The 11,971-nt window shown below is 33.3% G+C and overlaps 3 protein-coding genes across 3 annotated transcripts; all 3 read right to left on the bottom strand.

Moving 5' to 3' along the window:
• Positions 1 to 423: 423 nt before the first annotated feature.
• LOC109600004 (fibroin heavy chain-like) lies at positions 424 to 2,111 on the bottom strand. The gene is made up of 2 exons (XM_020016061.2): positions 2,082 to 2,111; positions 424 to 1,988 (listed from the first exon to the last, which is right to left on the bottom strand). Exons 1-2 carry the CDS (start codon positions 2,094 to 2,096, stop codon positions 465 to 467), a joined length of 1,539 nt encoding a protein of 512 aa, XP_019871620.2. The 5' UTR covers positions 2,097 to 2,111; the 3' UTR covers positions 424 to 464.
• A 5,130-nt stretch (positions 2,112 to 7,241) lies between these two features.
• LOC126264795 (glycine, alanine and asparagine-rich protein-like) lies at positions 7,242 to 9,161 on the bottom strand. The gene is made up of 3 exons (XM_049964143.1): positions 9,152 to 9,161; positions 7,651 to 9,104; positions 7,242 to 7,560 (listed from the first exon to the last, which is right to left on the bottom strand). The coding sequence occupies exons 1-3, from the start codon at positions 9,159 to 9,161 to the stop codon at positions 7,315 to 7,317; spliced, it is 1,710 nt and encodes a 569-aa protein (XP_049820100.1). The 3' UTR covers positions 7,242 to 7,314.
• A 1,427-nt stretch (positions 9,162 to 10,588) lies between these two features.
• Positions 10,589 to 11,971, bottom strand: LOC109599992 (keratin, type II cytoskeletal 1-like). The gene is made up of 2 exons (XM_020016051.2): positions 11,692 to 11,971; positions 10,589 to 11,607 (listed from the first exon to the last, which is right to left on the bottom strand). The coding sequence occupies exons 1-2, from the start codon at positions 11,704 to 11,706 to the stop codon at positions 10,606 to 10,608; spliced, it is 1,017 nt and encodes a 338-aa protein (XP_019871610.1). The 5' UTR covers positions 11,707 to 11,971; the 3' UTR covers positions 10,589 to 10,605.

Here is an 11,971-nt window from a genome sequence, read left to right as displayed (position 1 = left end):
ATGATACGTCGTTCCCCTTTCTCCCTCAACATCTCATAGTAGTTGCCATTTGTAATCACATCACTGTAGTACACTTCAGTGTCAATGAATAAATAAGAACTAGATATTAAAATAAGTCTAAGCAACATCTAGGGTGTATTGCTTCCATTGTTTTAATTGTAAACAATATATAAATAGTATGTATAATAAAAAACTTGATCAACCGATGCTCTCCAGTTTAAATATAATGTTATGATATATATTTTTTATTTTTTATTTATTATTTCAATTATGACCACTAAATAATTTTTAAATAGCAAAAGTTCTAATCTCTCTATATGAGTAATTGTTATATTTTATTTAAGAAAAATCTCTAGTACAAACTGATATCACATTTATTTTCACCTTAACATGAGAAGTTTGTAAAATAAAATATGTCACGAATAAGGGATATTTTATATTTTATTTAATTATTTACATTAAGCTTAGTTTTTCTTTTCACTCTTGGTCTTGGTGTCTCTGCGTACGAGCTGAGTTCCAGGGGCGGAGTAAGAGTAGCCTTCGTCGGAGCTGACGCTGACGGAGTCGGCGGCGGCGTTGATTACTTCACCTCCAGAGATGCCGAAGGAGGAGCCAGATCCCAAAGATACGTCGGAGGAGAATCCAGAGCTGAAGCCGGAGCCAAGTCCGCCGGAGAGACCAGCGCCGATGCCAGAGAATCCGGCATCGAGGCCAGCGGAACCGGAAGATACGCTGAAGTCGGAGATTCCAGAGGAGATTCCGGAAGAGATTCCAGAGGAGATTCCGGAGGAGATTCCAGAGGAGAAGCCAGAACTGACGCCCAAATCAGCGGCACCGGCGGAGAATCCGGAGCTTACGCCAAGATCAGCGGCACCAGAGGAAAATCCAGTGCTGATGCCAGAGCCCAAAGAGCCGACACCCAATCCCAATCCGGAGGAGACGCCGAATCCGGAACCGATTCCTGCACCGGCGCCCAAACCGACAGAGGAGACATCAAGGGAAGCTCCTTGTACGGGGAAGGTGCTGTGGGTGTGTTCAGTTCCTTGGTGGACGACTTGTGGAACACGGACAGAGATTTGTTGGGGTACTGGGACGACTTGGACTTGTGGTACCTTGACGGCGTATGGTTTTGGTACTGGGACATGGACAGTGTGTGGTACCTTGACGATGACGTGCTTGTCAACTGGGACGGCTACCTTGTTGGTAACGACTACGGCGTATGGTTTTGGTACTTCGACTGGGTAGTTGACCTTAACGGCGACTGGTACTTGTACTGGTACCTTGACGGCGTATGGTTTTGGTACAGAGACGGCTACTTTGGATTGTTGTACGACTGGTACAGTCCTGGTGATTTGTACTGGGTAGGGTTGGGCTACTTGTACAGCCTTGGTGACGGTTACGGGGTATGGGGTCTTGACTGGTACGTTGACGTGTTGTACGACTTTCCTGACCTTAGTTTCGGTGTTTTCACCTCCGAAACCGAAACCGGCTCCACTGGCAAATCCAGAAGAAATTCCCAAACCGCTAGATACTCCCAATCCACTGGATACTCCCAAACCGCTACCAATAGCCAAACCAGCGTCACCGTAACCGGCACCAACGGAGAGTCCGGAGAGACCGGCAGAGCCGAGGTCAGCACCACCAGAGTAGGAAGAATAGTACTGGGCGGATCCAAGGCTACCCAAACCTAAACCGGAAAGACCGAGGGAACCAGCACCGTAGCTAGCACCGTAATCGGCACCGATGCCAATACCAGCACCAGCGAGACCGGCATCGAGACCCAAACCGGCACCACCGAGGGATGAGGAGCTGTAGCTGCTGTAGCTGCTGCCAAAGTCACCGCTGATTCCGGAGGAAAGTCCTCCTCCCAAACTGGAGTAACCAGAGAGACCGGAGAGACCAGCTCCGTATTCGAATCCGGTGCTACGTTTCTTTTCTTGGGCTTTTTTAGCCGAAGAGAGGGCCACTAAGACCAATAAGGCGGCGCACTAGAAGAAAATTTTATCATTTATTATCTACTCTACTGATGTTATGATTTCGAGTACAAGTAATTGACTTCGTAAATTGAAGGCAATACTTACCAACAGAGCTCTCATTGTATCCTGTATCTGTGAAGCTCTGAGAAGTGAATGATTATAATAGTAAAAAAATTTCTTTTATAGTAACTTACCGTTCGAAGGACACGCTAGGAAATCCAGTTTTTATGATGAGACGATGGAGCGCCAACGTGACATTTCAAGATTTTGTGCATTTCAACTTCAAGGGTCATTTACCATTCCAATTTTTGATTGGCTTTTACAATTAACCCATACCAGTTATTACATTTCAACTTTTCTATCAGTTTAATTAATTCAAATTTTAATGAAAAATGCCGGAAAAATCATAAACAAAAATATTCAAATAAACAATTAATTAAATGACGTGATCAATTTTAATTAAAGTGTCTGATTATTTTGGAAGGACTATACATAATGCTTTATTGTCAAAAATCATATTTTACAGATATAATTAGCAATAATATTTTTTTCTATATGATTTAATTATTCAAAGTATCTTGGATGTTTCGTCAACATATTTTTTGCTTCCCAAAGGTTGCTAACTGATTAGCATTTATTTTATATATTTAGTTAAAATGTCTTTCGAGAATAATAACCCAAATTTGTCTTCAATGTCAACAATTTTTTGAGAGGATGCAACATTTTCTATATATGATCGGAACTCTTTTTAATCACGGTCAGTCTTTATTAGACCGGACGCCGTCACTTCTACCCACTATTTCTAATATACCATTTTTTAAAAATTATATGACAAATTTAGTTAAAAAATAATAATTAACAATTAAATTTATATTTTAATGCTAAATATTTTTGTACATTCAAATAAATTTTGTAAAAATTTAGCGCTGATGGAATGGAATGTTTTATATTTATTTTAATCAATTTATGTTAATTTCGAAATATATTCATCATTTGTATTTTTTGGTATACTCAGTATGGGATACTACTCAAAACAGTTTAAAATTAAATAATCCAGACTTTGTTTATTTTTGTATGATAATATAATTATATTTTGGATATTATATAATAGTCTTGTATTTATTTTGAGTGAATAATAATTAACATTAGAAAACTATACCTTTGAAAATTTTATCATTTATTATATTGATAAAATATGTAAAATATCTTGTACATGAATTAATCAAAATCGGCAAGCTACATATTTAATATTTTGATATTAGAAAATTAAACTTTTGAAATTTTTATCCACAATTATTTTTTTTAGAAAATTTATGATTTTTGAATATGAATAAAACAAAATCGGCCAGTTTCAGTGCTTCTTATTTGCTTCTTCTAATTTTTGATATTGGAAAATTAATATTTTGAAATTTTTATCAATTATTATATTGATGAAATATTTAGAAACTATATATTTATTTTAATACCATTTCATCCACAATAATGTTTTTTTGGAAAATCTATGATTTTTGGACATGAGTTCAACAAAGTCGATAAGCTTTAGTGCTTCATTTTTGCTTATTCCAATATTTGATATTGAAAAATTAAACATTTGAAATATTTATCAATTATTATATTTATGAAATATTTAGAAACTATATATTTATTTTACTACCTTCATTTCATCCACTATATTGTTCTTTTTTTTAGAAAATCTATGATTTTTGGATTTTTGGATATGAATTCAACAAAGTTTTAGTGCTTCTTTTTTGCTCCTAATGTTTAACCATATATTTATTTTACCACCCTCATTTCATCTAAAAAAATGTTTTCTTAGAAAATCTCTGGATGTCGAAGCATGACTACATCTTACTTGCTACCCAAAATTATTCTGTTGTTGTTATACAAAAATCCGATAATTCCTAAAGAAAAATTTATTAATTTAATTAAAATTAAGTAAATAAATAAATTATTTGAGTTTTTCATTGTTTTAAAATTACAAATATGAAATGGAAAGAGGTCTGACAGTTAAAAACAATGTCAACTCATTATTTAGCTGGCATTTCAATAAAATAATATATATATCTTCAAATATTTGCAACAAAAAATTACAGGTGCCATATAGATCCTGATACACATTAAAAATTCAAATCGTAAAACAAGTTCGAGCCGGCCGGCCGGCTATTAAACGGATTTATATTTATGTGGAATCACTTTAATTATTATTTAAATAAAAAATATTTTTGAATATATAATAAATTGTTCAAATGGCAATTGGTAATATATGCTAATGCGCGGTCGAAATCGCCTAAAGCCGATGAATACATTATTTTAACCTTTACTACCATACAACAACATTAATCTTCCATACACTAACATCTGTGGATCATCGCATATATATCGTATTTTTTTTGTTTGTTTGTTTGATCATTTTCTGAAATAAAATAATGTTAACATATCGATTCATAATAAATGAAGACGATTTTTTTACTTCAAACAATTGGATTAGTCGTTATTTATTTTTTTGTACTTGTAAAAAGTTAATTGATTTGTTATTTCCTGATTGTACTTTTTATGTACCAGGACTAGAGTTCATTGTATGTCAGGAATGAATATCAATGTTAAAGATTTCTATTGATTTTTTTTAAATATGATTCTATCTCTTTGTATATATACTGGTATTTCAGTAATGTAACCTTCAAAAATTGAGAATAATGACTATGATTAGATAGTTTTTCAAAAATAAAAAAATAAAATATATTGCTTCTGAGTAATATTGTAAATCTTAGAAACTAATTGATACAATGAAATGGAAAATTTACATATCCTTACTCGTCGAATTATTATTTATTCATAATAATTGATTATACGTTTAAAGCATTATAAAATTTAATATACACATTTTGTGAAAATTTTATGCTTATTGCTATGTTTGTTTTATTTGTAAAATTTAATATGATAATAATATTATAAAAAGCATTAAAGCTTAAAATAAAATATTTTTTTATTATTAGAAAAGTATAGTTAGTTTAGTTGTTTATGTTATTAATTAATATATAAAAATGTGTTAAAAAAATATTGAAAAAGAAATGTATACCATAATGTTTAATCATCACGTAAAAAGAATTTACAATAGCATATAGTGTTTTTTCTCGAGTAACGTAAAAATTGCCAAAATTGGGAGTAATTTTGAAATCTAAAATAGGAATCTTTACTTTTAATACATTCGAATTTTATGGATATTTTATATTCTTTACGTAGAATTTGTCGAATTTTTTAATATATGGTAGAGAGTAGATGGTAAATCAAATACTTTTTATTTCGATTACCCTTATATTCATACGATTATGCACTATTTAATGAACAATATAATACTACGAATCGATTGTAAATAAGCAACATACTTTTTGCAAATTAGGAATAATAGCAACTTTCTGTTTGTACTCAAAATGCTTGTCTTCTACTTTTCTACAATCCACTTAGTAGATGGTATTTCGGATGAGACAACTGCGAAATACATTTGTTTATTTTTGTCAGTGTTTTGTTGTAGAGTGTTTATTTCCTAAGATATTTGAATATTTAAATACAAATCATTCGTATAATGTGTTAAGTAAAGTTAAATAATTTTTAAGTGACAAACATCTCCCAAAAAATATATATTAAGAATATATTAAAACATATTTTATACCAAACAATTACTAAAATTTCATGCACCATTTTATTGTTTTTCATTACAATAGTAATTTTATTATTGTCCTACAAATATGTTAAATTTGAAATAAACATTTTTATGTACTTATTTGTATATTAAAAATGCAAATAGAAATGCTTACTTAACTATACAACTTAATCTCGAGGCAAACAAAGATATTTTTTTGTAATTTTATTGTAATATCAAATTCATTTGCGTTAATTTTTATTTAAATTGTTTTAAATTTTATATTTCAAATAAAAATATTTGAGTCATAGGATAGTATAGCGTAATATTATAAATTAAATCAATTTTGAAGACATTAAAAAATGATCTTGTGTAGATTGATTATTACTAAATAATTTTATTTATAATTTTATTTATGATTTTATTGCATTCTATTTATTTTTATATTTTAATTTAATTTTTGATAAATATATAATTGTTTTTTTTTAATTAAAAATTGTGAGTTTTTTAATTTAGGTTTATTTTCTAATTTATAATTGTGTATACGTTCCCAAAATTATCACCGAAATAAAATATATTAAAAATATGTTAAAATATAAATTTTATTATACAGAATTACTAAAACCCCATGCACAACATTATTGTTTTCATGAAATTAATAATTTTACTATTATTCTACATATATGTTAAAACTGTAATAAAAATTTCTATTCATTTATTTTTATATTGAAAATACGAATAGAAGTGCATGAAATAATGTATTCTTATTATTCTCAGAGAAATTAATCATTTTTTGATAAATTCATAATATTATTTTAATACTATTTATATAATTTACCCAATAAATTAAGATTTTTATATGAGAGTAGAGCATGATATTGTAACTTAAACCAATTTTGAAAACATTCAAAAGTTGATTTTAGGTACATAATTTAAAAAAGTATTTATATATTTATTATTAATTTTTTATTTTTTATAATTATATTTTTTATTTGGATTTATAATAATTATAATTATAATTGTATATAATGTGTAATAATAATAATAATAAATCATTACTTTATGTTGTAAATAAAGTGTCAAAATCATAATCGAAGAAAAATATATTAATAAGTATAAAATTTATGACACAGAATTATTAAAATTCCATGAACCATTTTTTTTTATTTTAATAAAAATAATAATTTTATTGTTTATTGTTATGTTATAACAATAAACATTTTTATTTGTAAATAGTTTATCTCTACACAATAAAAAATATAGATCCATTTTTTATAATTTTATGATATTATTGTAATAAATGACTTTATTTCATTTTAATTTAAATTATGTTTTAATTTTTATTTTAAGAATATAGTGAATTAATATTATAGACCCATTTTGAAGACTGTATACTTAAAAAATTATTAAGTAAGTTTATTTATAATTTTAATACTTTTATTTATTTTCACTTTAATTTTGATAAGAGATATAATTTTATGTTGATTTTTATTTGTTATTATTACAAAAAAATAGTTATTTCTTTATACTTACCTACTTATAGTTCTTTATTTTTTAAAATAATTATTAGTGTATTTTATTTTTCTTTAATAATGCATTATTAGTATGTATGAAGTAAAATAATAAAATGAGTATGTAACAGAGTAATTTATTGAGTTTGTTTATTGTTTACATTTATTTACTATATCACATAAAATGTTTTTATTTGTTACTTGGGATGTATTTCTTGCTTGGGGCGTTCAAAGTAACGTCGGAGGTGTTGGATTCGCTGGTTACAATGGTGGAGGAAGATCCGGAAGATACACCAGAATCGGAGCTGACGGAGATGTCGCTGGCGCCAGAGCTGATTCCGGAGGCTAATCCAGAGCCGAGTCCGGAGACGATTCCAGAACTGATTCCGGATCCATTACCGAATCCAGAGCTGACAGAAATGTCGCTTACACCAGATCCAAGACCAATTCCAGATCCAAGACCAAGTCCGGAGCTGATTCCAGATCCAAGACCGAAGGAGCCGGCGGAGAAGTCGCTGACACCAGAGCTGATTCCAGAGCTGATTCCAGAGCTGATTCCGGAGCCAAGACCGAATCCAGAGCCAGTACCGAAGGAGGAGGAGGAGAAGTCACCGCCTGAGCTGTAGCTGGAGATTCCAGAGCTGTATCCGGCTCCAAGATCGAGTCCAGAGCCCAAAGAGGCGGAGGAGAAGTCGGCGGAGCCGTAACCAATTCCGGAACCGAAACCACCAAGACCTGCGAGACCAAGTCCTCCAAGACCGTAACTAGCGCCAGAGCTGTAGGTGCTGATTCCAGAGCCCAATGCGGCGCCGGAGGACAGAGAAGCACCACCAGAGTATCCGGTGATTTGACCGATTCTGGTGTGTACCTTGCTCTTGACTGGGATGACTTCTGGAACTTGGACGATGTTGGCGGTTGGTACTCTTACTTGTACTGGGGTTGGGACGGCGACTGGGACTGGTTGAGAGACTGGAACCTTGACGGTTTGTGGGACACGGACCACGACTTGTCTTTCTACTGGGACGGCTACAGTCTTGATGATTTTGACTGGGTATGGTTTGGATACCTCTACTGGTACTCTAACTTGCACTGGGACTGGGACAGCCTGTGGTACTTGGACAGCAACTGGCCTAGATACGGCGACTGGTACGCGAACATTGATTGGGACATGGACATTCTTGACAGATTTGACTGGGTATGGGCGTGGGACGGCAACAGTCTTGACAATTGGGACTGGGACGGGTTGTGGTACTGGGTGAGCGATCTTTTCAACAACGGTCTTGAGGACGGTGTTCTTGACAGCTTTTCCTACCAATTTACCTTCAATTTGAGCGGCTCTGGTTTGGTATTCAGCGGTGTATTGAGCGTTTCCAAGACCGGAGGAGACACCAATGGTTTGGGCACCACCCAAAGTACCAATACCAACACCACCAAGAGCCAAAGAGCCAGAGTCGAAGGAGGCACCACCCAAGGAGGCACCACCCAAGGAGGCACCACCCAAAGCACCACCGTAAGATACGTCAGAGCCAAAGGAAGCGCCAGAGAGGGCAGCGTCACCAGCTCCAAAGGAAGCACCACCGAAGGAAGCACCACCCAAAGAAGCAGCATCCAAAGATCCGGAGGAGATTACGGAACCGGAATCGAAAGATCCGCTGCTTCCGTAGGAGATACCGCCTAAAGAGGCACCACCCAAAGAGGCTCCGCTGAAAGAGGCATCACCCAAAGAGGCGCCACCCAAAGCGAGTCCGCTGTCGTAGCTGGCTCCAGAAAGACCGCCACCGATGAGACCGCCGCTCAAACCGCCGCCAAGACCGAGTCCAGAAGACGAGTAAGAGGAGTAGCTGCTGGAAAGTCCACCGTTGAACAGTTCGGAGACGTCGCGTTTCTTGGAGTCTTTAGCCGGTTTAGTGGCATCCTTGGCGGCGGAGAGCGCCACTACGGCAAGAAGAGCCACACACTGCAAAAAAGCAGAAAACAATGTTTAATTAAGTACACACTCATTGCGGTAATTGCTCGTAAGCAATTACCTTCATTCATGTCTGTAATTTCATTGAATAATTGTACTTGGTATAAAAAGTAATCGTATGTTTAAAGCAGCGCTTACCAAAAAAGCTTTCATTGTGTGTGTTTGATTATCCAAACAAGAATGATAAAAGATCTAATAAATTGCCGTTTTTATACGTATTTTAATATTATGAAGGACGTTGTTTCGAAGATGTACCACTCTCCTCCACCACAACTTTATCATATGTCAACTATGTTGAAAAGCGTGATTTTGACTCATAAAATACAAAGATAGGTTATTTGTTATTTTTATATTCAAAATATATTAAGAGATCATTAACATTTAGATGATGTTTAAAATTTAGATTATTATTTGTATTTGGCGTGAATAAATTATGGATCTTTGCCGACCGGTCTGATAATTTATTCAATAAGGTTGAACAGTATTATATAATTTCATTTCAGTCTTTAGTCATCTGCCGGTGTTTATGTACAGAATTGTTAAAATTAAATTGTTAACGAAAATAATTTTAATATTTTTTCTCATTAAAATTCATTTTAAAAATTCAGTAAACTAAATAATAAATTAAATATATAATAATCTAAATAAAAAACATTTTCAGATAAATGGGTTAAAAAAATACTGATTTAAAAAAAAATAAGAATCATAATATTAAATTTGTAAATTAAATAATTAATGTAATTAAAATTAATATGTGATGGATGATTTTATTTTAAAAAATACTACATCACCAATTAATTAATTTCGTTAACATAATTATAAAATTATTAATTAAAATATTCTCTAACATAAACTAAATTAATTAATTTTAACTATTGATATTTAATTTTATCTCTCAAAATTTATAAATGTTAATCTAGAATTATAAATAGCAAATTATTTTTCCATTGTATAGGAGTATAGAACATATACTAGGACCAAATTTAAAATAATATCAAAAATGCAATTCTTTTGTTAAATTCAAAGTTATCATTCCATTTATTATAATTTTGAATTTTTAAAATTCGCTTTTTTTAATTCAGATTTTTACTTTATTTATTTTTTAACTTTTAGAAATTTTTGATGAAAATATTACGACGTTTCTATCTGTATTATTTTAATTCGTGTTTTAGGTATATTATTGGATCATTCCTCAGAATTTTCTTCACCTTTCGTATTAAATATTATTACATGACTTAATTGTATTAAATATTTTAGTCTGTCATAAAAAAACTAAAGATTTACATATTAAATGTATTTTTCCACTGTTCTTATTTTTATTGTAGAAATATTACAAAATTATTAAAATATATCATTTTATTTTAAACTTGCTCTTGAAAATAAAATATAAATCCACATTCATGTCAAAAAACACAACAAAATATTTTATATTACTTTATTTATGTAATAATCACATTTTATAATATTTACAATTCAATAATACTTAAATTAAGTATTAAATTAGTCTACAACAGTCTACCATTTGTTCCACCCTTGACTGTAAGTGTTGTAACCATTTCCGTATCCGGAAATACCTCCAACTTTGCTTGGCACATACGAATCCAACAAAGATCCGGATCCACCACCAGTGCTGTAAGAAGTGTACGAACTGTAGGAAACTGGTGCAGAGTAACTGCTGTATCCGGATCCACCAGAGTATCCACCAGATAGTCCACCAGAGTATCCGCCGGATAATCCACCAGAATATCCACCGGATAATTCGGAATATCCACCGGATAATCCACCAGAATATCCGCCGGATAATCCACCGGAGTATCCGCCAGAGAATCCGCTATCGTATCCACCAGATCCGAATCCACCAGAACTGTATCCACCGCTGGAGTGTCCGCTGCTTACTGGCACAGGTACTGGAACTTCGACGGGTTGTGGTACCTTAACAACAACCTTCTTCTCAACTGGATATGGTCTGGGTACTTCTACGGGTACTTGTACTTTGACTGGAACAGGTACTTGAACTGGGTATGGTTTTGGTACTTCGACAGGTACTTTGACATGAACTGGGACCGGGACTTGCTTTTCGACAGTCACGGGTTGTGGAACAGTGACGGTTTTGGTGACTGTGACGGGGTAGGGTTGTGGCACTGGCACGGCCACTTCCTTGGTGATGGTGCGAACTTCGGAACTGTAACCACCGGAGCCGTATCCGCCGAAACCACCAGAACTGTAACCGCCGGAACCGTATCCACCAGAACCGTATCCACCAGAACTGTATCCACCGGAGATGTATCCGCCGGAACCGTAACCGCCTGAGCTGTATCCACCGCCGGAGTATCCGGATCCCAAGGAACTGTAGCCGGAACCTAAGGAACTGTAGCCAGATCCGAATGAGCCGAAACCGGAACCGAGTGGTGTTCCATAACTGTCGTAGCCGGAACCGTGTTCGTAGCTTCTTTTGGCTTTGGTTTCAGCCTTCTTTTCCGCCGAACTTAGGGCAACACTTGCCAAAAGGGCAAGACACTAAAAATATTTCAAATATTAAAATCAAATTCGTGTTAAAAACAGTTTAAAATGTGCTAAAAGGAAAGTAAAAGTGTGACTTACCAGAAACGCTTTCATGGCGATAAGTTGCTCTAATCCGTGCGAACCTAAAGTAACAATAATAGATTTCTGTTTCGCCTTTTATAACGTTAACATATATTACGATCGAAGGACACGGTTTTTACGGAATTTCAAGGTCTGAAAACAGGACATCGATTTTCACAAATTCTCAAACTGTTGTCTTGATATTATAATTAAAATTAAAATAAATTATGCGAACTGAACAAACGAAAATGACTATTTACATTTTATGAGGACGTCTGTAAGAATTCATAAAAACGTT

This window comes from Aethina tumida, chromosome 3 (genome assembly GCF_024364675.1).
Source record: "Aethina tumida isolate Nest 87 chromosome 3, icAetTumi1.1, whole genome shotgun sequence".
NCBI lineage: Eukaryota > Metazoa > Arthropoda > Insecta > Coleoptera > Nitidulidae > Aethina > Aethina tumida.
This window is presented reverse-complemented; position numbering and strand designations above follow the sequence as displayed.